This window comes from Lynx rufus, unplaced genomic scaffold (genome assembly GCF_022079265.1).
Source record: "Lynx rufus isolate CCGP_SWC_20201006 ecotype Redwood Valley unplaced genomic scaffold, mLynRuf1.p SCAF_8, whole genome shotgun sequence".
In the NCBI taxonomy this organism is placed as follows: Eukaryota; Metazoa; Chordata; class Mammalia; order Carnivora; family Felidae; genus Lynx; species Lynx rufus.
The window spans coordinates 73224970-73250650 of NW_025814896.1; the positions used below are offsets into that span (position 1 = coordinate 73224970).

The 25681-nt window shown below is 39.6% G+C and overlaps 2 protein-coding genes across 2 annotated transcripts in view; one reads left to right on the forward strand and one right to left on the reverse strand.

Annotated features, from left to right (window-relative positions):
- ACYP2 (acylphosphatase 2) overlaps nucleotides 1-25681 on the forward strand; it is a 181399-nt gene that overhangs the window by 123527 nt on the left and 32191 nt on the right. The gene's annotated exons all lie outside the window — the stretch shown is intronic.
- The window catches only part of TSPYL6 (TSPY like 6), a 29249-nt gene continuing 5039 nt past the window's right edge, over nucleotides 1472-25681 (reverse strand). The window contains 5 exon segments of the mRNA XM_053722164.1: nucleotides 1472-1657; nucleotides 3545-3833; nucleotides 3835-4173; nucleotides 4175-4381; nucleotides 4383-4480. Coding sequence (XP_053578139.1) covers nucleotides 1472-1657; nucleotides 3545-3833; nucleotides 3835-4173; nucleotides 4175-4381; nucleotides 4383-4480 — 1119 coding nt within the window.

A 25681-nucleotide genomic window follows, 5' to 3' on the forward strand; every position in this document is an offset into this window, starting at 1 on the left:
GGATCCACATAAGAGTGAAACCATATGGTATCTGTCTTTCTCTGTATGGCTTATTTCACTTAGCATCACACTCTCCAGTTCCATCCACGTTGCTACAAAGGGCCATATTTCATTCTTTGTCATTGCCACGTAGTACTCCATTGTGTATATAAACCACAATTTCTTTATCCATTCATCAGTTGATGGACATTTAGGCTCTTTCCATAATTTGGCTATTGTTGAGAGTGCTGCTATAAACATTGGGGTACAAGTGCCCCTATGCCTCAGTACTCCTGTATCCCTTGGGTAAATTCCTAGCAGTGCTACTGCTGGGTCATAGGGTAGGTCTATTTTTAATTTTTTGAGAAACCTCCACACTGTTTTCCAGAGTGGCTGCACCAGTTTGCATTCCTACCAACAGTGCAAGAGTGTTCTCGTTTTTCCACATCCTCTCCAGCATCTATAGTCTCCTGATTTGTTCATTTTGGCGACTCTGTTCAGAGTATCTTTTTAAGGATATCTGAGAACAGCCTTGGAAGACAGAAATAGTGTTTCCCTCCAGAGCAAAGGGCAGGTTTGCTTACAGCCTTGAAAAAATAGAGATTGTCTCCTATGGAACAAAGTACAGGTTTACTTGCTATTCTATGTAGTAAAGATAATGTTGGCATTCAAAGCAAAGGGCATACATGCTTAATTCCCATTATAAAGGATTCACTTTCCCTAAGCCCAGAGTTCCTCTCCTCTGCAGCCCACTGTGTGGGCAGGGGTCACTTGGCTTTCTTCATGCTGCAGAATAAGAATTAGGGCTCAAGCAACTGGTGCAAGCACTGAAGCTGGCTATTGAATTGTAACATCCTTTGTCTCTGACTCAGCATCCATTAACTAAGCAGGCTAACATGCTAAGTTTGTAAGTAGGGTAAAATACCAGAATCTTCACTGTTCTTCATAGTGATTACTATGCTGACTTCTATCACCATAGATTAGGTTTACTTGTTGTTAAACTTCAACTATAAATGGAATTATATAGCACATACTCTTGAGTCTGGCTTCTTTTATCCAACATCATGTTTGTGAGATCCATTCATGTTATTACATGCAGGCACATTTCTTTATTTCTCACAGTATTCCATGGTGTGAATATTTAAACTGTGTTTATTTTTTCTGCCAGTGATGAACATTGGGGCAGTTCCCAGTGTTAGCTATTAGGATTGTGCTGTTATAAACACTTCTTTGCACGTCTTTGTGAATACATGTATGCATTTCTATTGGGTATATTCCCAGAACTGGATCAGAGGGTGTGCATAGATACTGCCAAACAATTGTCTAAAATTTTTGTATCAGGCTACTCTTCCACCATTGTGGTTTCTCTGTGTACTTTTCCACACTTGTTATTTTCCATCTTTTTAGTTTATCTGTTTTTTTTTTCAGACTGACATGCTTTCATTTTGCCATAACATGTACAAATAAATAGGCCAATGGTACCCTTCCAGTTTTACAGAGCAATCTCACAAGTATTTTTGCTGTTTAGGAAAAGCGATCTATCATTTGCTGGGTTGTTACCAGGGTAAATTGTCAAGATAATCAGGGCCACAAATTTTTTGTAGGTAATTTTCCCATGAAGACGACAATCTCTGAAGTCTTCAGCCTCTGACGAGACCAAGTTATTCAAATTGTACTTCTAAAGATACAGTTTTAACAGAAACAAGGTGAAAACTGTTGTGGATATTCACAGAATTCTCCATATTATACAGGAAATAGATATATATTCTTCCAAGTGTTCCCTCAATTGAAAGCAAAACAAATCTATATGACTGAATCTTCCCAGTAAGCAGAAGCAGAGAAAGTAACAGGATTTTACTAAATATGAGTGAAATTAAGGGCACAGTAGTTAATCTTTCACATAAATAAGGTCACATGAAAACAAGAGAGAAAACACCCAATATGGCATTGTTTTTCTTTAAAAAGCCCTTAGGTAGGTAACAGAGCTAACACTTCAGCCACCTGCAATTCTCCCATCCCAGTCCTGAGAAAAGTAGCCCTTCTGTCACCACTCACAGAGCAAGCATCCCTTCCTTGCAGGTTCTTAGTCAACGCAGTCTTAATTCTAGGCCCTGCATTTCACTGGCAGTTTCTGCTGCTGGCCTTTAGTTCAGTTTTCCCTGCATGGGGCACCCATTACAACCTCTTTGGTTCTTTCATCCACTTTGAACAGGAAACACCTTTCTTTCCATCTAGACTGGTCTTCCCTTAAACCCTATAGGCATTGCTAAGGGAAGGAGGGGCTGGAAGCGTGCAGAGGGGCAGTAAGAGCTGTGGTAGTCTTCTTGACAGGACTCCCGTTCTGTCTCTGGAGAAGAAAAGAGAGCTAGATTAAACTTAAGAGCCTGCTTTTGCAGATGTGTCTGGGCTGACACTTTTTTTTTTTTAATGTTTTTGTTGAGGGTGAGGCTACCACTTTTATTTATTTTTTTTTTAAATTTTTTTTTTTCAACGTTTATTTATTTTGGGGACAGAGAGAGACAGAGCATGAACGGGGGAGGGGCAGAGAGAGAGGGAGACACAGAATCGGAAACAGGCTCCGGGCTCTGAGCCATCAGCCCAGAGCCCGACGCGGGGCTCGAACTCACGGACCGCGAGATCGTGACCTGGCTGAAGTCGGACGCTTAACCGACTGCGCCACCCAGGCGCCCCGAGGCTACCACTTTTAAAAAGAGGTAGGAGAGATATGAGAGAAAGAGGCAAAGAGAAGGAAATGAGAAAGAGAAGACAAAGCATACACTCACCGTGGCACCTGTGACACTTAATCATGTTGAAGGTGAAGAATGGAGGCAACTTACAGTCCCTAGATTTTATATGAATTCCCTGGGTGAGGCTGAGAAAGCCTGGTACTTTATCACCAAGGACATTATCATTATCCTCGTTATGTGAATAGGGTCTAACTCATCACCTCAACCACTTGCCTGACAGCCTGTAGGTTTCCTGAGTGGTGGTTGTGGTGGTAAGGAATTGGGGTCTTGTAGGGGAGGAATAGAAAGGTCTTTCATGGGCTGGCAGGAAACGTGGACCCACCACCAATTCTGGAGATCAGTGTTTATCTAAAATCAGAAAGTGGAGCTGACAATGGTCTGGAAAATGTCCATCCAGCAGGCAGCAGCCTGAGGGGGTGGGTATAGGCAGCAGTCGGTGACCAGAAGGGCAAGAAGAGCAATGGAGTTGCATAAATCACATAGACCAAGTGGCACACTGCTGTTTTCCCTGGGTTTTATTAATGCCCAGCAATTGTCCACAGGTGATGAGCAAAGTGAGCAAAACAGGCTCCTGAACATAGCTAGAAATCCAGGTGGTAGTGACCAGGCTAGAGGCCCTGGGAAAAAACAAGCAGTGTAGATAAAAGCAGTGCAATTTATAATATCATTTGTTTGGCTTAGAAGAGTGTGAACCATGCCACATAGCCTGTGATGTTAATATGGAACTGCCATGAAGGTCTAATGTTAAAGTTGAGAGAACCAATGTTCAAAGGAAGGAAGATGCTGAAAGGTCAGCACATAAAGAGTAATGGGCATACCCAGTGCTGTTGACAAAGCACAGGTCCAGCAGGAAATGGTAGGGGATCTTGTATGGGAGTATTTTCAAGGGTGAGGTTAACCACTTTGGAACTCAAGGAGATCTCTACTGGCTTCCTTATCTGGCCAAGTCTAGCTTTACGGGCTCTTTCATGCAATAGGTAGTATTCAAGTGGATTTGGCCAGAGGTCCTCTTTGATAATCTCAGCAATTCTGTCAGACTCTGGGAGGTTGTGGTCTGAAAACCAGGCAATGAAGCTGCAGATGACGTCTTGATTCTTATGACGTCTTGATTGGAGTGGCAAGACACATCACTTGGCTGGGAGTTCTAACCTCATATTCCTCGACAGTGAGCTTGTTTCTGCACTATGGGTTTCTTAGAAAGAAAAACTTGAACTTGCAGCCCATCCTAGGGTATCTGAAGCCCTTCACCTCCATATTGGTTATGTACTTAAACATTTATGCTTCTTGGCCTCTAATCAGGGTGGACAGCTGTGGGTGGTTCCAAAAGGCCCTGACCCAGAAGCTGGGTATATTCTGAATGATGTAGTTCCTCTGCTCTAGGTAGTGTTGCCATACCTTCCCCAATTTGTGCTCCACCTGCAGTATGGCTCTGTCAGCCTGAGCATTCCGTGTCCGTTTCTGGCTGGCTGGCCTCCACGGAGCTCATGTGGAGAGCCACATTCAGGGACCAGGGACCTCCCTTGACTTTGACCTAATTTACCACTTTGTTTTCCTCCACTGCTTCCATTTCTTCACCTCCTGGCTTCTCCTCCACCACTCCAGCCCTCTCTTCCTCACCCACTGCTCCTCAGAAGATGGCACACCTTTCAGTCTGTTTTCTTGGCCTTTGCCCGAGCCATCACTTCAGACCCCAGCCTCCATGTGCCATAGATTTCTAGGCCCTTGTCCCCACTAGGACCATGTGGCTCTTTACACTAAAAGCCATTTTTCATGTTGCTTTCATTTACTCAGAGGCTGCTTCTAGGCCCTTCATGGGTCAGTCTCGTGATAGTCCATTTCCATAACCTGTGCCATCCTTTCTATTTCTGCCTCGCTAGTGTGTGTGTGATGTTATCACATGCTGGTTTTAAGTTGCATTTACCTCCTGTGTAACAAAGAAACTTTTCATGTGTTTTGATATCCTCTCCTTACGAGGTGTCCGAGTCTTCTCCCCATTTTTCTGTTGCGTATTCTGTATTTTTCATATAGATTTGTAGGAATCCTTTATGCATTCTAGATACAAGTCTGTTTAGAAACAGGTGTATTGCAAATGTCTCCTCCCTTTCTTAGTTGCTTTCCTCTATTTTAACTATGTCTTTGGATGAATGGAAATTTTAAATTGTAACATATTCCAATTTATCACTTTCCCCTTTTAGATTAGTGATTTTTATTTTCTGTTTAAGAAATCTTCCCTGTCCAGGATCTTTCACTTTTATACCTACAGTTGATCTGAAATTGGTTATTGTGAATGATGTGATAAGAATCAAGATTCATTTTTCCATATAAATATTGAATTGACCAGACCCTGTTTATTGAGAAGACCATCACCTCCCCATGCATGGGTTTTTAAATGTTTCCATCAAAAATGGCATATGTCATTAGCCAGAGCTAGTCAGATGGCCTTGCCTAGCTTCACAAGGTCAGGTAAGTGCTATCGTCTAGGAAAAAGGAAACTAGAAGTACTGGTGAGCATTATATCACTCATCAAAGAGTATAACCTGAGTAATGTGTAAAATTAGTAGAGTTAGGCCAAAGAAAGAGAAAAAGTAAATGAGGAACATTAGAGGAGAAAAATGAAAAACAATAGAATATCAACCAAAGATTAACAATAAAAGGAGGAAGAGACTAAGTAAACAGTATTTGGAATGAAAAATAGTCACAGTAGTGATTTAAAGAACTATCAGAGGGCATGTTGGAAAACATTATGCCAATGCATTTTCAAACCTGGATGAAATATATTATTTCACAGAATGTATTTCATTGACACTGACTGAAAGGCAGTAGAAAACCTAAACAGATGTAGAAACAATAAATAAGTTGAATCAAGAGTTTCACAGTAATCTTTGCACAAAATAGCATGAGGCTGAAATGATGTTGAGACAAATACTACTATACCTACATAGTCTATTAAATACATAGTCTATTAAACATTAAATATTTATTGTGTGCCTGTGCTATGCCTGGCATACTTCTAGGCCCTTGGGGTATATTGGTAAACAGAACAAAGATTTCTTTCCTTTTGGAGTTTCTAACAGAGGAGAAAGACAATAAATAACACTTAAACAGTAAAACATAATAGGAAGTGATGAGTACTATGGAAAAGAAACAAGAATTGAATAAGGGGAATGAGGGTTCTAGGAGTAGGTAGTGGGGAACAATAATTTTAAAAGGGGTGGTCAGAGGAAGCCTCATTGAAATGGTAAGATTTTGGCAAAGATTCAAAGACGAGAGAGTTAGCTAGAGGATATTATAGAGAAGAGCATTCTAAGCAGAGAGAAGAGCTAAGCAGAGGCCGTAAGACAGGAGCATGCCTAGGGCATTCAAAGAATAACAAGGAGATCACTGTGACTGGAGCAGAGTGAATGAGAGAGGCCAAATCAAGTAGGTTCTCATAGGATATTGTAAGACTTGTGGCTTCTGCTCTTAGTGAGATGGAAAGCCACTTCAGAAATTTGAACAGAGGACTCAAAATCTGGCTTAGGTTTTGCATGGATTGTTTTAGGTCCTGGGTGAAGAATAGACTGGATGGGGGCAGTGGCAGATGCAGGGAGATCTTTTAGAAGGCATCCAAAGTAGTCCAGGTGAAAGAAATTTCTCAGACCAAGTGGTAGCAATGGAGGTGGATGGTGGATGTAGTATGATGGTAATGCCAGCATGGTTTCATGATAAATTGGGTAGGGGAAATGAGACAAAGAAGTAAAAAATGACTCCATGGATTTTGACCTGAGTAGCTGGTAAGATAGAGTTGCCAGAAGCAGAGGAGGGGAAGATCATGATGGAGCAGATCTCTACAGAAGAATCAGAAGTTTACTTTTGGATGAGTGGAGTTTAAAATGACTGTTAGACAACAGTTGAGATAGTAAGCATTAGAAATCTGAAACTCAGGTCTGTGACTGGGATACAGATTTGGGAATAAACAGCATACATGATATTTAAAGCCAGAGAGCTATATTAAATCACCAAGGGTGTGAGTATTGATATACTAAGCCCTGGGGCCTCCAAAATTATAAGGTCAAGGAGAAAAAGACTAAGGAGAGACCACTGAGGTAGGAGGGAATGAGAGTGTGCAGTGTGCTGGCAGCCTGATGCATAAAGGGAAGTGTTCAACTGTGTTCACATGTGTGACATGGTGATGACAGGTCAAGTAAAATGAAGTCTGAGAATTGACCATTGGATTTTACAGCAAAAAGAATCACTGGTGACTCAGGAAGAGCACTTTCAGTGGAGTGAGGGGGCTGGAGTGGGTTTTAAGGGGAATGAGAGAAAAGAAATTTGAGACAGTGAACATTGACAATTCTTTTGAAGAATTTGCTCCAAAAGGAAATAAAGAAATGGGGTCATCACTTGACAAGAACAGTTTTGGAAGCGTGGGAGGGTGACAGCTTAGCTATAATGGGTTTAAGAGGAAATGTGAAGGGAGAAAGTGAAGGTAGCAAGTATACACGACTCTTGAGGAGTTGTGGTCTACAGAAGGGGGGCGAGAGCTGGTGGAGAAAGTAGGTCAATGAAAGTGTTTTTAAAATGGGGGAAAAGGAAGTATGTGTACCTGCTGATGTCAATGATTTGGTAGGGAGCAAAAAATGATGTAGGAGAGAGGAAGGAGAATCATTCAATGGATGCCCTTGAATAGATGAGATCAGATGGAATCTGGAGCCTAAGTGGAGAAGGAGGAGGACTTGGCTGTCGATGCGAGCATGGTAAGTTCACCTGTGGGAACTGCAGGAAGGCAAAGGATAAGGGTATGTATGCTGGTCAGTGGGTAGAAGTGGTGGAATCTATGAAGTTCTCTTCTGATTTCTTCAGTGTTATAAGTAAGGCAGAAAGCAAGATTATTAAAAGGATGAGGCAAGAGGCAGTGGGATTCTGAGAAGAGAGCTCTCAAGGTCATGGATTTGAAGTGAGTTACGTCAGCATGGTTGGGAATTTTTCTTCAGCCACATTCAGTGTACAGGCGCAGCATGAGTAAGCAGAGTTAGATTTAGAGCTGAAGCAAGAAGAGCAAGAAAATGATGACAATAATCGATCTTAGAATTGAAGCTGCAGGAATAGAGGACATACAGGGATGAGGGGCAGTGAACAGGTGGCCTGATCAATGCACTGGAAGACCCAGGGAATTGAGGTGTTGTTGGGCCAAGTACCGGAGTGCACTGGAGGGATGCCACAGAGGTTGGGGAGTGGAACACAGAGGATTGTTCAGAATCTTACTCATCCTTCCAAATGGGGCTCAGATGAGGCAGATTGAGGATGAGGTCATTCCAGGTGGGGAGGTCAGTGAACCACGAGGCCAGGGTGTGAAGGATCACTGATGTGTATATTGAAATGATGGAAAGAGAGCAGTGAGAAAGAGCCAGGAGCTAAAATCATTGAGAAATGAGGGGGGTATGACCTGGGGATCATGACCTGGCCATGAATGCAGGGCATTAGGCGATCTAAAGTGATGACAGGAGATTTAAAGCTGGGCCTGTATTCTAGGGCCAAGGTTAATTACATAGCAATGCCACCTTTGCTGAAAGCAGTTAGTGGGAAAGCAGATACTTTTAGAATTTCATATTAATGTCACAGACCCTGTATTTCACTATTTTTCTCAGAGTGCCTAGAAGAAGGTTACACATATAGGATCTGATAAAAAATAAGCAATGTGTATGTTTTTTTGTTTTTTTTTAATTAGAAAGTGAATGGTGACTATACTGGGTTTAGGGTGAATGGTAATTTCTCTTGGGGTCTTTCATTCTGTTTGAGTCCTAGAGGATGGACTAGAAACTACTGAAGAGAACAAAATAGGATTTTAAGTTGGGGCTTGAAACATTCTGGCTATATGTATGTGTATATATATTTATATATATGTAATATAATATATATAATATATACATAACAAATATATATTTACATATTTTTTAGATTTATATATGTGTATATATATATTTTAGAAAGGGATATATATATATATTACATATTTTAGAAAGGGGGAACATATATATTATATACACATATATTTTAGAAAGGGGGAATATATATATATATGTATATATATATATATATATATATATTAGAAAGGGGGAATAAAGAAAGATAATACAAAATATATGAACTGTCTAGTCAACCAGAAGCAGAAATAGAAATGTGAAAAGAGAGGAAGAGGGAAGGGGGGAGAGATAGAGAAAGAAAAAGGGAAGAAAGAAAAGAAAAATGAGGAAAGAAAGAAGGATGGCTTCTTGGGAGAAGTCCATAGTAGCCACAATTCTGCACAGCATAGAATTGTGAAGTGTTTAAATTCTCTGGGAAACAAAAAAAAAAAAAAACCCATGATCTTTTAATGGATAAACTTAATATAAGATGAATGAAGAGAGCTTGTGAATTGTGTAGTCTTAATTCCCTTTGACTCTTCAAATCCTGTTGAGCAGTTCTTCCTTGCTTTGAAAGGGATCTCTCTTGACTTAAATTCTTTAAGCAAGTATGTTTGTATAATTTGGCACGCAGAGCCATGGTTCCTTGGGCTGGGCCACCCAGGGTAGAACGTTGAGGACCTCAATCTGGTGTTACTTACTTAAGACCAGAAAGAATGCTGGTAGACAAGTGAAGGAGATACACACTTTGTTACTTTCCTCAGTTTCCCATAGAAAGCCCATGAAACTGTGTTTGCAGAAGGAATTGGTGAAAAAGAGGCTTTGAGTGATTAACCAAGTAGCTTTACAGCTGCAGTCATCTCTCTACAGCCTCTTGGAAAAAGTATATAAATAGAAGTGGAATGAAAATATTTTAGTTACCAGAGAGTGGGTAATGATTTACCCTGGGAAAGTCAATAATTGTGATTTAATCATGTGCTAGGAATACAGCACTCAGAAAGAGCAAATATGCATGATGGTGCCTGATAAAACCATAAGGGGCTGAAAGTCTCTGTAGGGTGCTGGTCTGGCGTGGTGGAGCCAGATAGCAGGGGTGACTGTGATCAGCCTACAGATGTAAAGAGCCACTTAAAAAATTGAAAAAAGTGGTATAAAACATTACATAAAATATGTTTGTAATATCTAAATGCTAAACATAATCATTTTCACTTAATTGGGATGAAACTAATGATTAAAAATAAGCTGATACTATAGCAAATCAATAAAATTCATTTATGGAAATTTGAAATATGGGATCTTTTTTAAAAAAAAATAGCATGACGTTGAAAAACAAAGTGCATCACGGTGTCATCATTACAGGAGCACATTTTTTGAGCCAACTTTTCCAGCTGCTTGAAAAGACTCTTTTAGACTCTGTACTAGTTACAGAATGGTGAACAGAATTTTGTTCTAATGCCTGTTTTCTTCTCCGCTGTCATTTTGAAACAATCTCTTTTTTTAATCAGTTTTTTTCTTTAGAAATAACAATGTTTTTGTGTTTTGGTGCATTACATTTTCACTGAACCCTCTGCACTAGGCACTGTCATTAGCCCCATTTTACAGATATGATGACTGAGGTGCAGAAATAAGAAGTAATTTGCTCGTGGACACTTAGTAAATGGCAAAGTCAGGAATCAGGCAGTCAGATCCCTAAGTTCTTCCTCTTAAACACTGCAGGGTACATCCTGAGACTTTCTAGGCCTCAATTTTCTCATGGTGGTTGTGTCAAATAAGATAAGGAGCTCAGGTGGTAGAGGGTTGGGGATGGGGATGAGGTTGATTTGGTCTTTATCTGTTTCTGTATTGTTTCACTTGTTACAATGAACATGAATTAGTCCTACATTTTTGTAATCAAGTAAAACAATTTTAATGCCTATAAGAGTGCCTGGGATAGACAGGCACCCAATAAAGTTGTTGCTATTATGTCTGAAAGCAAAGTCCTAGAGTTTCCACTTGACTTAATAGGGATTTGTTAGCTCCGGAAGCTTGGTTGTGAAGGAAAGAAATAAGATAGGGCAATAGGTAGAGAAGAATTCAGGTTAGAAGTTTTTATTTTCCAATGAGAAGGGCTTGTACATCCTGAAGTGAGGGGTGGGGAGGGCAGGAGGGAGAGCAAATTAGTGTCAGTGCGCCGATAGAGTGAAGTCCCAAGGAACAGGGGAGGGGGATAGTTCTGGAACCCTTTACCTTGAAAAACGTTAATATGACTTCACTGTTGGTAGATAAGCCCCATTTTATAAGCTTGCTGAGGTTATAAAAATAACAAGATCATTTTGGAAAATGAGAAAGGAATGAAAAGAATGCTATGGTTTTATTTATCTACCTGGTTCTGGGCAATGTGAGAATAGGTTTTCTGAAGAGGAGCCAACAGTTTATTTTTCCATTTGTGGGTTACAATGGTAACATGATTGTTGGCAAAAGAACATCTTTTCAAGTGGCTTCCCTTGGTGTAGGTCAGCAGGGTAACAAGAGGAGGTATTTCTGCAGCTGGGAGAAAGGTTCAGAACCATCTTCCTGGAATCTCATTTCAGAGTCTAAAATAGATGTGAAATACTGTGCTATTTGGGAATTGGGGGCCTATTCCTTCTAAGCACATCTGCTGGTAGCTGTTGAAATTCAAATAAATTCAAATAAAGTCCAAGTAATGCTCATATTATACTTATGGATTTCAAGGAGTGTTTAAAAAACACACCTCCAGAAAACCTACACTGCAGTCACTGATGTTGATGAAGACACAATACGAAAGCCTTGCTTTTTGGCCAACCATGGTTTTTCTGAGTCTGAACCACAACATTTAATCTCTTTAAAACACCCCTTTCTCCCTATCTGAGTCACTTTTCAACAGAGATTCGTTTTCATTTGCAAAATTTTAAATATGAACTCTATCCAACAGTTGTAGGTTTTGATTTTGATCATTCTGCAGCCTTCAGTAGTTGAAATGAGGTTGCTAGACTATTGAAGTCAGAAAGCCAGGACTGAATAGATGCATTTTTTCTCTTTGCCTTTTCTCCAGTAAATGACAGTTTTCATTTGGGTGCTGTGACTAAGGGAACTTGGTATATCTATTTATTTACACACAATTCCATTTTATAAAGAAATCAGGGCCTCTTTAAAAAGGCAAACACAGGGGGCACCTGGGTGGCTTATTCGGTTGAGCATTTGACTCTTGATTTCGGCTCAGGTCATGATCCCAGAGTCTTGGGATCAAGCCCTGTGTTGGGTTCCATGCTGAGCATGGAGCTTGCTTAAGATTCTCTCTTTCCCTCTTGCCCTCTCCCCCATTCTCTCCCCCTCTCTCTCTCCAATAAAAAATTAAACAAACAAAAAAAGCAAGTATAGGACAGAAAAATATGCGAATTTCTCTTTCATTGAACTGTGACTCTCTGTAAGGATATGTGATCTACGAAATGTATTGAAGTAGAAGAACCATTTTAAGGTTGTTTTTCTATCTTTTTCTAAGTAGTTGAAATTTTGAATACAATTTCAAGTGGAATATTCATATATCATTACCTGAGAGTTTAATGTTAGAAGTAGATACCATACCAAGTATATTACATGAATTCACTCCTTTAGTTTATTTTTTTTATATGAAGTTTATTGACAAATTGGTTTCCATACAACACCCAGTGCTCATCCCAAAAGGTGCCCTCCTCTATACCCATCACCCACCCGCCCCTCCCTCCCACCCCCCATCAACCCTCAGTTTGTTCTCAGTTTTTAACAGTCTCTTATGCTTTGGCTCTCTCCCACTCTAACGTCCTTTTTTTTTTTTTTTTCCTTCCCCTCCCCCATGGGTTCCTGTTAAGTTTCTCAGGATCCACATAAGAGTGAAACCATATGGTATCTGTCTTTCTCTGTATGGCTTATTTCACTTAGCATCACACTCTCCAGTTCCATCCACGTTGCTACAAAAGGCCATATTTCATTTTTCTCATTGCCACGTAGTATTCCATTGTGTATATAAACCACAATTTCTTTATCCATTCATCAGTTGATGGACATTTAGGCTCTTTCCATAATTTGGCTATTGTTGAGAGTGCTGCTATGAACATTGGGGTACAAGTGCCCCTATGCATCAGTACTCCTGTATCCCTTGGGTAGATTCCTAGCAGTGCTATTGCTGGGTCATAGGGTAGGTCTATTTTTAATTTTCTGAGGAACCTCCACACTGCTTTCCAGAGCGGCTGCACCAATTTGCATTCCCACCAACAGTGCAAGAGGGTTCCCGTTTCTCCACATCCTCTCCAGCATCTATAGTCTCCTGATTTGTTCATTTTGGCCACTCTGACTGGCGTGAGGTGATACCTGAGTGTGGTTTTGATTTGTATTTCCCTGATAAGGAGCGACGCTGAACATCTTTTCATGTGCCTGTTGGCCATCTGGATGTCTTCTTTAGAGAAGTGTCTATTCATGTTTTCTGCCCATTTCTTCACTGGGTTATTTGTTTTTCGGGTGTGGAGTTTGGTGAGCTCTTTATAGATTTTGGATACTAGACCTTTGTCCGATATGTCATTTGCAAATATCTTTTCCCATTCCGTTGGTTGCCTTTTAGTTTTGTTGGTTGTTTCCTTTGCTGTGCAGAAGCTTTTTATCTTCATAAGGTCCCAGTAATTCACTTTTGCTTTTAATTCCCTTGCCTTTGGGGATGTGTCGAGTAAGAGATTGCTACGGCTGAGGTCAGAGAGGTCTTTTCCTGCTTTCTCCTCTAAGGTTCTGATGGTTTCCTGTCTCACATTTAGGTCCTTTATCCATTTTGAGTTTATTTTTGTAAATGGTGTGAGAAAGTGGTCTAGTTTCAACCTTCTGCATGTTGCTCTCCAGTTCTCCCAGCACCATTTGTTAAAGAGGCTGTCTTTTTTCCATTGGATGTTCTTTCCTGCTTTGTCAAAGATGAGTTGGCCATATGTTTGTGGGTCTAGTTCTGGGGTTTCTATTCTATTCCATTGGTCTGTGTGTCTGTTTTTGTGCCAATACCATGCTGTCTTGATGATGACAGCTTTGTAGTAGAGGCTGAAGTCTGGGATTGTGATGCCTCCTGCTTTGGTCTTCTTCTTCAAAATTCCTTTGGCTATTCGGGGCCTTTTGTGGTTCCATATGAATTTTAGGATTGCTTGTTCTAGTTTCGAGAAGAATGCTGGTGCAATTTTGATTGGGATTGCATTGAATGTGTAGATAGCTTTGGGTAGTATTGACATTTTGACAATATTTATTTTTCCAATCCATGAGCAGGGAATGTCTTTCCATTTCTTTACATCTTCTTCAATTACCTTCATAAGCTTTCTATAGTTTTCAGCATACAGATCCTTTACATCTTTGGTTAGATTTATTCCTAGGTATTTTATGCTTCTTGGTGCAATTGTGAATGGGATCAGTTTCTTGATTTGTCTTTCTGTTGCTTCATTGTTAGTGTATAAGAATGCAACTGATTTCTGTACATTGATTTTGTATCCTGCAACTTTGCTGAATTCATGTATCAGTTCTAGCAGACTTTTGGTGGAGTCTATCGGATTTTCCATGTATAATATCATGTCATCTGCAAAAAGCGAAAGCTTGACTTCATCTTTGCCAATTTTGATGCCTTTGATTTCCTTTTGTTGTCTGATTGCTGATGCTAGAACTTCCAGCACTATGTTAAACAACAACGGTGAGAGTGGGCATCCCTGTCGTGTTCCTGATCTCAGGGAAAAAGCTCTCAGTTTTTCCCCGTTGAGGATGATGTTAGCTGTGGGCTTTTCATATATGGCTTTTATGATCTTTAAGTATGTTCCTTCTATCCCGACTTTCTCAAGGGTTTTTATTAAGAAAGGGTGCTGGATTTTGTCAAAGGCCTTTCCTGCATCGATTGACAGGATCATATGGTTCTTCTCTTTTTTTTTGTTAATGTGATGTATCACGTTGATTGATTTGCGAATGTTGAACCAGCCCTGCATCCCAGGAATGAATCCCACTTGATCATGGTGAATAATTCTTTTTATATGCTGTTGAATTCGATTTGCTAGTATCTTATTGAGAATTTTGGCATCCATATTCATCAGGGATATTGGCCTGTAGTTCTCTTTTTTTACTGGGTCTCTGTCTGGTTTAGGAATCAAAGTAATACTGGCTTCATAGAATGAGTCTGGAAGTTTTCCTTCCCTTTCTATTTCTTGGAATAGCTTGAGAAGGATAGGTATTATCTCTGCTTTAAACGTCTGATAGAACTCCCCTGGGAAGCCATCTGGTCCTGGACTCTTATTTGTTGGGAGATTTTTGATAACCGATTCAATTTGTTCGCTGGTTATGGGTCTGTTCAAGCTTTCTATTTCCTCCTGATTGAGTTTTGGAAGAGTGTGGGTGTTCAGGAATTTGTCCATTTCTTCCAGGTTGTCCAATTTGTTGGCATATAATTTTTCATAGTATTCCCTGATAATTGTTTGTATCTCTGAGGGATTGGTTGTAATAATTCCATTTTCATTCATGATTTTATCTATTTGGGTCATCTCCCTTTTCTTTTTGAGAAGCCTGGCTAGAGGTTTGTCAATTTTGTTTATTTTTTCAAAAAACCAACTCTTGGTTTCGTTGATCTGCTCTACAGTTTTTTTAGATTCTATATTGTTTATTTCTGCTCTGATCTTTATTATTTCTCTTCTTCTGCTGGGTTTAGGCTGCCTTTGCTGTTCTGCTTCTATTTCCTTTAGGTGTGCTGTTAGATGTTGTATTTGGGATTTTTCTTGTTTCTTGAGATAGGCCTGGATTGCAATGTATTTTCCTCTCAGGACTGCCTTCGCTGCGTCCCAAAGCGTTTGGATTGTTGTATTTTCATTTTCGTTTGTTTCCATATATTTTTTGATTTCTTCTCTAATTGCCTCGTTGACCCACTCATTCGTTAGTAGGGTGTTCTTTAACCTCCATGCTTTTGGAGGTTTTCCAGACTTTTTCCTGTGGTTGATTTCAAGCTTCATAGCATTGTGGTCTGAAAGTATGCATGGTATAATTTCAATTCTTGTAAACTTATGAAGGGCTGTTTTGTGACCCAGTATATGATCTATCTTGGAGAATGTTCCATGTGCACTCGAGAAGAAAGTATATTCTGTTGCTTTGGGATTCAGAGTTCTAAATATATCTGTCAAGTCCATCTGATCCAGTGTCTCATTCAGGGCCCTTGTTTCTTTATTGACCGTGTGTCTAGATGATCTATCCATTTCTGTAAGTGGGGTGTTAAAGTCCCCAGCAATTACCACATTCTTATCAATAAGGTTGCTTCTGTTTATGAGTAATTGTTTTATATATTTGGGGGCTCCGGTATTCGGCGCATAGACATTTATAATTGTTAGCTCTTCCTGATGGATAGACCCTGTAACTATTATATAATGTCCTTCTTCATCTCTTGTTACAGCCTTTAATTTAAAGTCTAGTTTGTCTGATATAAGTATGGCTACTCCAGCTTTCTTCTGGCTTCCAGTAGCATGATAAATAGTTCTCCATCCCCTCACTCTGAATCTAAAGGTGTCCTCAGGTCTAAAATGAGTCTCTTGTAGACAGCAAATAGATGGGTCTTGTTTTTTTATCCATTCTGATACCCTATGTCTTTTGGTTGGCGCATTTAATCCATTTACATTCAGTGTTATTATAGAAAGATACGGGTTTAGAGTCATTGTGATGTCTGTATGTTTTATGCTTGTAGTGATGTCTCTGGTACTTTGTCTCACAGGGTCCCCCTTAGGATCTCTTGTAGGGCTGGTTTAGTGGTGACAAATTCCTTCAGTTTTTGTTTGTTTGGGAAGACCTTTATCTCTCCTTCTATTCTAAATGACAGACTTGCTGGATAAAGGATTCTTGGCTGCATATTTTTGCTGTCTAGCACCCTGAAAATCTCGTGCCAATTCTTTCTGGCCTGCCAAGTTTCAAAAGAGAGATCAGTCACGAGTCTTATAGGTCTCCCTTTATATGTGAGGGCACGTTTACCCCTTGCTGCTTTCAGAATTTTCTCTTTATCCTTGTATTTTGCCAGTTTCACTATGATATGTCGTGCAGAAGATCGATTCAAGTTACGTCTGAAGGGAGTTCTCTGTGCCTCTTGGATTTCAATGCCTTTTTCCTTCCCCAGTTCAGGGAAGTTCTCAGCTATGATTTCTTCAAGTACCCCTTCAGCACCTTTCCCTCTCTCTTCCTCCTCTGGGATACCAATTATGCGTATATTATTTCTTTTTAGTGTATCACTTAGTTCTCTAATTTTCCCCTCATACTCCTGGATTTTTTTCTCTCTCTTTTTCTCAGCTTCCTCTTTTTCCATAACTTTATCTTCTAGTTCACCTATTCTCTCCTCTGCCTCTTCCATCCGAGCCGTGGTGGTTTGCATTTTGTTTTCCATTTCCTTTAAAGCGTTTTTCAGCTCCTCGTGACTGTTCCTTAGTCCCCTGATGTCTGTAGCAAGAGATTCTCTGCTGTCCTGTATGCTGTTTTCCAGCCCAGCGATTAATTTTATGACTATTATTCTAAATTCACTTTCTGTTATATTATTTAAATCCTTTTTGATCAGCTCATTAGCTGTTGTTATTTCCTGGAGATTCTTCTGAGGGGAATTCTTCCGTTTGGTCATTTTGGATAGTCCCTGGTGTGGTGAGGGCCTGCAGGGCACTTCCCCTGTGCTGTGGTGTATAACTGGAGTTGGTGGGCGGGGCCGCAGTCCGACCTGATGTCTGCCCCCAGCCCACCGCTGGGGCCACAGTCAGACTGGTGTGTGCCTTCTCTTCCCCTCTCCTAGGGGCGGGATTCACTGTGGGGTGGCGTGGCCCGTCTGGGCTACTTGCACACTGCCAGGCTTGTGATGCTGGGGATCTGGCGTATTAGCTGGGGTGGGAAGGCAAGGTGCACGGCGGCAGGGGGGGCAGGCTTAGCTCGCTTCTCCTTAGGTGATCCACTTCAGGAGGGGCCCTGTGGCAGCGGGAGGGAGTCAGATCGCTGCCGGAGGTTTGGCTCCGCAGAAGCACAGAGTTGGGTGTTCGCGCGGAGCGAGCGAGTTCCCTGGCAGGAACCGGTTCCCTTTGGGATTTTGGCTGGGGGATGGGCGGGGGAGATGGCGCTGGCGAGCGCCTTTGTTCCCCGCCAAACTGAGCTCTGTCGTCCGGGGGCTCCGCAGCTCACCCTCCCTTTGTCCTCCAGCCTTCCCGCTTTCCGAGCAGAGCTGTTAACTTATGACCTCCCAGACGCTAAGTCGCGCTTGCTGTCGGAACACAGTCCGTCAGGCCCCTCCGCTTTTGCAAGCCGGACTCGGGGGCTCTGCTTGGCCCGCGAGCCGCCCCTCCGCCCCGGCTCCCTCCCGCCAGTCCGTGGAGCGCGCACCGCCTCGCCGCCCTTCCTACCCTCTTCCGTGGGCCTCTCTTCTGCACTTGGGTCCGGTGACTCTGTTCTGCTAATCCTCTGGCGGTTTTCTGGGTTATTTAGGCAGGTGTAGGTGGAATCTAAGTGATCAGCAGGACGCGCGGTGAGCCCAGCGTCCTCCTACACCGCCATCTTCCTCACAAACCTTCACTCCTTTAGTTTAAACCTCATAATTACCCAATGGAGTATTATTATTTCCATCTTATAGATGAAGGTATCCAAGGATTAAAAATGAGTAATTTGCCCAAAGTCATACAGTTGAGTCAGGATTGAAACTCATGTCTGTTATTCCTAGTTATTAACTCATAATCCAAATTATGTCTGTTATATGGAATCCAGTAAAGGAGAAGATAAAGGACAATAAAAAGAAATCAAAATGTATTAGGAGTTAGAAGAAATGTCTTAATTTTTTACATGTGAATTTATTTGTCTAAATCCAGGCAAACTTTTGAAAAAAGTATTACGGTAAAAATAAAGCATCTGGAAGGAAGAAGACAAACAGGATACCAAGAGCCCAGAACAAGGTTGCATAGACAAAGGTGTGGCAAAAATCACATACACTTGATTTTCAAGATGTGATGCTTGCATTCTCCAGCACCTTTTGGAAACATGGTTTCTGTAAGGTTCTGGTACAGTGAAAGATCCTTCCTCTCGGAAACCTAATAACTTGCCATTTGACACTGATATTCCTGTTCTCTTCTACTCTGTTCTTTCATCTATATGGTGAAAAATATAGTAGGTGTTAGAATCCATAATGTTCAACAACTACTATTGTTCAACTACTAGTATAGTTGCTTCCTGCTTCCTCCCCCATTTTATTTACAGAAAAATATTATCCACGATTCCACTATTCCACGTCAATAGTGACTTTGAGTTTTGTCTTCTTCAGTATGCACAGTAAGTGGAATTATTACTGGGCTCCCCTCCATCATTAAATAGGAACAATTTTTTCCAGTTTTTATAATTTTACCTCTAATGCCTATATAGTACTCTGTTGAGTTTATAAAGTATAATTTATATCGGGTATTTGGCTTGTTTTCAGTTTTTGCTTTTATAAATATTCTTCTGAGAATATTAATTGTACATTATGTATTTTTAATATAATGCAAGTATATATTCGATCATATATTCATTATATACTTGTTAATATATATAATATACATACATTTCTTCATAAGTGAATTGTATGTTTATATACATTGACCATTTATCTCCTGAGGTTTTAGTTTTTGAAGATTTGAATAAGTTCTTAATTATGTATGCCAACTTCTTTTTTATCATAATCAATACAAATGTTTCCCAATCGTGTTTCTCTTAATCGAGTTAGTTTTTTATTTTATATTTATTTTATATTATTTTCTTGCTTGATTTTTTGAGCCATTTATTTTTTCATTTACAATTCCATTATTGTAATAAACTCTTCAAAGATAATATCCCTCTAAAGATTTCATAAATATTTTATTCTTTGTTTACCTAGCTTTGCTAAGAGTTAAAGCAAATATTTGACTCTCTAATCCACTAGGGGCTTACTCTGGTGTGTAGTATAAGAGCTGATCCAAATCATGTTTTGCTTTGTGTTGGTTAACCAGTTATTCTGGGAGTTACTAAAGTATAATTAGGCAAACATTAAATAATTACTATTTTCCCCAATTTTATGATACTTGTAAACTAGATTCATTTCTGTATGGTCCACACTGCCTTGATTATTTAATAATTTAAGCAGTATGCTTTGTTTTAGATTTCCTAGGACCTAGATCAGCATTATATTCACGGTTTCTTTGTTAGTGTGGGATTTTAATATTTAACAAATAGTAAATAACTGTACTTGCTGAAATTGGTTTTCCTACATGATAATATGGTATATATCTCAATTTGTTCATCTTGTTTTATACATTCCAGAAGAGCTTTGTAGTTTTCTTTGCATATGGCTCGTAAAATCCATTGTAATTTTTTTTAAAAAGGTTTATTTTATTTTGAGAAAGAGAGAGGGAGCACAAATGGGGAAAGAGCTGAGAGAGAGAGGAGGAGAGAGAATCCCAAGCAGGCTCCACACTGTCCGCACAGAGCCTGATGTGGGACTCGAACTCATGAACCATGAGATCATGGCCTGAGCCGAAATCAAGAGTTAGATGCTTAACTGACTGAACCACTTCAGTGCCCCATGCAATTTTCTTTATAAGTGTTCTAGGCGATTCTATGTTTATCCTCCCTCCTGTTTGTTTTATTTTGCTATTTTTTAAAAAAGATTTTTTTATTGTTTATTTTTTGAGAAAGAGACAAAGAGAACATGAGTGGGAGAGGGGTAGAGAAAGAAGGAGACACAGAATCTGAAGCAGGCTCCAGGCTCCGAGCTGTCAGCACAGAGCCCCACACAGGGCTGGAAACCATGAACTGTGAGATAATGACCTGAACCAAAGTCGGACCCTTAACCAACTGAGCCATCCAGGTGCCCCGACATTTTGCTATTTTTAATAGAATTTCTTCCCTTGTTATTATATTACTGAGCTGGCACTTAACATCATAAAGAAAGCTCCTAATTTTGGTAAATTCATTATAAACCTAGTCACTCTGATAAACTCATATAGGCCAATAAATTTAAACAGATTTCTTAGGATTTCTAGATATGTGATGCTTTCTGCAAATAACCATAGTTTTATCTCACCCTTTAATATATCATTCCATTGGCACAAAGTAAATACACACTAAATGGAGTTGTCATTCTTTGTGTATTGAAAGAGCATTAGGCTGGAGAGTCCAGAAATTCGAATTCTACTTTCATATCCTCAACTAAGAAAGCCATCTATGAAGCACCTTGTTTGGGTCAGGCACCCTGCTAGGCACTTTACATATGCCATCTTGCCTAAGTCTTAGAATAAGCCTACAGAGTATATATATAAATAAATATCAGAAATGAGGAAACTAAAGTTTTGCAAGTGTAGTAGGACAAAGCTGGCCTATGTTAGGCCCAAACAAGCAGTAAGAAATGGAACACCCAAGTACCCAACTGTAGAGGTCTGTGTATGAGTGGCCATGGGCCTGTAACCTGGAGTTCTTGACCTGGCAGGTTTATCACTCCCTGAGGGCTGTATTGACCACTGACCTTTATTTAAGGGTCTGTGAGGAAGTAGGGAGGCATGGAGAAGCTGCATCAGCTCACTTTCATCCTTATCTTGTAAATACACTTCACACTTCCTGCTTCTGGGTCACAGTAAACTTGTATGAAAACAGTCCTGAAGGAAGTCTGTGTTCCCCTGCTCACCAGTCTTGCACACCCTCCCCTCTTCCCCCATTAGCCCTTTGAGGTCTGGCTTAGCTCAGTGAGTTGAGTAATTTCTCCAAAGTCATATAAACAGTGAGTGATGGAGTCAGTGGCTTGCTCAATAGCCAGTGCTTTCTCCATTCTCCCAGTGATGTCTACACCCATGATGTAGTTCAGGAGGTTCATTTCACCTCTCAGTACTGTAATTTCCTCATCTGTACAATGAAAGAGTCAGACAAATGGTCCAGTTTTTACAGGCTGGACAACAACCCTGTTGATAAATGCATTTACTTCTCTTCAAGATGGCAAATTTCTCAAAGTCAGAGACTGTACTTTCCACAATCTTGAATCAGTGTTATTGCTTTGCATGTAACAAGTGTCTAGTGAATACTAGACAGGATGAATGAATGATCAGTTGATCAATCAGTCAAATGAAATAATCTTAGTGCTTTTCTCACAGGACATTTTCAATGCTGGGACATAAGGGGCAAAAAATATTTTACATTTCAACTGTGGAATCTTTTATAAAGACTGCGTTTGTCATTAGTCTCTTCACAAGAAGATGCTTAGCCAGGGTCATCTTGTTTTCATCTGAAAAGAACAAAGAATTGACGTTAGGAAGGCTGGAAGCCTAGGAAGGATCAAGGTGGGAGCTGTGGAAGGTAGACTTTTCTCTCATAAAGCTGTTTGGGTTTGCTCTTTGTGCTGCTCTTACAACAACAATATGAAAAAAAATTGTGACTATTCAAATTTAACCAAATTAGAGCCTATCCAAGGCCAGTTTTGGATAAATGTAATTGAATAAATGACAAACTGTGGGGAGTATGCCTTAACATGTCTGTTTGGGCATATGATAGAGAACTACTAAGTCTTAAGTTCCTGTCTTTTTAGTGCACCCTCAGAAGAAATAATCACTTCTGCGTTAATATTCTCTTTTTATGCCAAAAAAAAAAAAAAATCCAAAGGAGGATACACAGCTCTTGGGAGGCATACAATCTGTGGATTTTGTAATTACTAGTTTTAAACTTAAAATTTCATTGAAGGGGTGCCTGGGAGGCTCAGTCAGTTGAGTGGCCGACTCTTGATTTTAACTCAGGTCATGATCCCAGGGTCCTGGGATTGAGCCCCATGTCAGGCTCCATGCTGAATGTGAAGCCTACTTAAGATGCTCTCTCTCCTCCTCATTCTTGCTCACTGTCTCTAAAAAAATTATAACTATATAATTATAATTTAATATTATATAATTATATATATATATAAAATAAAATCTCATTGAAGACACTAGTTGACATTTCTAAATATTTACATCCAAAAACTTTTGAGCGGCTATCCCAATAGCCTTCCTGCTCTCTCTGCCATCCCCAGCCAAAAAGGGTAGGGAGGGAAGACTTGTACTGACACTAGTTAAAAAGGTTATTTTGGGGGGGCACCTGAATGGCTCATCTGGTTAAGCGTTGGACTCTTGGTTTCTGCTCAGGTCATGTTCTTGAAGTTTCATGAGTTCAAGCCCCGTGTTGGGCTCTGTGTGCTGACAGCGTGGAGCCTGCTTGGGATTCTCTCTCTGTCTCTCTCAAAACAAATAAACAAACTTAAAAAAAAAAAAAGGTTATTTGGGGGATGAAAACAGGAATTTGCCGCATGCACAAGTATCTGGCTTTGTCTCCTGAGTTTCACAAAGACCAGCATCATATTGAGACTATAACATTATTGTTCTCTGAACCTAAAAGAAATATCTGGGAGAAATTAAACATTTTTTGTTGAAAATTATTTAGAATGTCAAATAGGTTTTAACTAAGTTTTCATATAAAAGGAAGCATAGGGAGGAAAAGCTAATGAGTCAAACTTTTTTCTTGAGCCACAGTATTTGCAGGGAGAGAAAACCTGACATAAACCAAGAAGGGCTTTTGTAACATGGCTATAAAGGAGAATGACGCAGACCACAGCAGCAGGTCAGTGCTGCCCTGGTAAAGACCATCAGTGGTGCTTTCCTTATCCTTTATTTCCTTACCCTTTGTTAGCCAAAATATCTGTGTTCAAGTGCAACCTGAATAACAGGCAGTAAAGGCACAAATGTCTTTCCTTTCGGGTTTTTGTTGTTTTATTTACCACTTTTTAATAGTTCTTAGCTTTATTGTCCCAGAATAGGAAAAGGTAAACACATTAATTAAATTTTGGTAATAGCTTATTCAGTGTAGATATTTTTTACCTTCTCTGTGTTATTTCAGTTTGCAAGAGAAGGCACTAGGCTCAGTTGTAGAAAATGCCATGGCAACCGGAGCTGAGGTGGTCCTGAATTCTCTAGACTGTGTTTCAGGGTTCCTAGTGGTGTTTTACAGTTCTGTGCAAGGTGAGATATGAAAGAAGAATAAAGCCTTTCCACCTAAATAAACTTGGTCTTAATATTTGCCTTTGACTTAAAATGATCCGGCTCCCCTGGCTGACTGTGATGGGACAGGTCCTCTGTATTTATTCAAGTTAAATTTCATACAAGCCCTTAAATTGTAGGAGTTTAACCATATTCTCTAAAAGAGGGCCTGAACAACGTGAACCTAATCCAAGTACGCTTCTCCAGTAACATCTGACTCCTTAGCCCTCCTAATCTGTCATGTGCCTCACTGTGTCACTCCCACCCACAGGAGACTGAGCGCTAGCTCTGGACGACTAATTGCTAGAGGTAAAATGCTCTTAAGTGTGGTTTCAACGGTTTTTAATTTTGAAAGGAAGCTAGTACCACTTGACTATTTCTAGCCTCTGGTAGTAGATCAGGAAAGAAAACCATTTTTTAACATTGTCCCTAAAGTCTTGGAGTAAGATGGAACTGGGAAATTTTCTAATGCTTTTTTTTGGCAACCACAGGGATGTGCTTCCAGGGGGTCTCACGGGAAGAAACTGATAGCTCTCAGAGTAGGGATTGCCTTTGTATTTAACGGTTCTTTTTGTAAGGAATATTAATCTCTGAGAAATGATTAAACAGATTGATAGAATCTAACATACTAAGTGCATTCCATTTAGGTGAACTTGGAATGTCAGCACGTATTGATTTATAATAAACATCCAAGCTGTGCTTGATTTGCCTAGTGTAGAGTGTTAAGGACAAAATAAGTTCCAATTTAATATAATTTCTTATTTATATTTAGTCAAACAATAAAATGCAACATTAAACTTATCCCTAACTATGTATATTATAGTTGTTGACATAGCAATTGCTATGGGTTTTGTGTTTACATATCATATATTTTTTTCTGAAACAAATAACTTGCAGTATGTTCTTTCTATCCTTGTTAGGAGAAATTAAAGAAACTACAAATATAAACACTCCACTTGTACTCTGTTTTTAATTTTGACTCCGTCTATGGACACTTTGAGTTTTCATTCTGAAACACAACTTGGTCCATGTCTTTATAGAAAAAGTCCAAATCCTTAGCATGCTGCACAAGACCCTTTACCAGCCAGCCATGGCCACAACAACCTATTGAATCCATATCAGTCTCCCACTCAAAATGTCTGGTGTCTCCATGTTCAGGTATTTCAGCCTCCATTCCCCTTTGTTTATTACACAACCTATATGTATTAGTCTAACAGTTTTCAATATTATAAGATTTCTTTTTCATACAGGGGGAAAATCATTCCTTACATTACCATGTTGGAGTTACTAAATCCACTGAAAAGACTTGATATCTTTGGTGAAATACCAGGTAGTGTCTAACTCTGGATGTCACTACCCTCTACAAGAGACATTGTCAATAAAATTTCAGTATTTTTGTAATGACTTTGGCTTTGATTACAAAAGCCAAATTTTATATTTCTCTCTGTGTTAAGATTGCTCTTTATCAATAATCTTTTATTTAAAGTTGATATTTGTTGGAGAAATTTGAAAAAAAGGAAGAAAGAAAACTATCCATATTTCAGGAGATGGTTTATATTATCATTTTGATGTGCCTCCTTCAAATATTTTTCTGTCTGTATATATTTTCTTATAAAACTAAGGTCATAATACAAATCTTCTTGTGTAACTTGCTTTTAAAAAAAAACTTAACACCATATTACAAACATCTTTATAAGTAAAAATTCATCTTCTGTATTCCTTTATATGAAAATACAGTAACTTACTTAACCAATTCCTAATTATTAGATATTTAGATTCCTTGAACTATTTTCTTGTTATATACAGTGAACATTCTTGAGGTAAAATCTTTACCCACTCCTCAGTTATTACCTCAGGATCCTTTTTTTTAGGAGTGGAATCAGTGAGTCACATTTTATTTATCTAATTAGGCAACACATGCAACACGTACAAAAACTCAAAAGGAACAATAGGATATTCAGTGAAAAGTAAGCCAGAAGCAGCTACTTAAGGTAGGTAGTTTCTATTTATTTTTCCAGAAATATTTCATGCATTTATAAACTTCTATAAA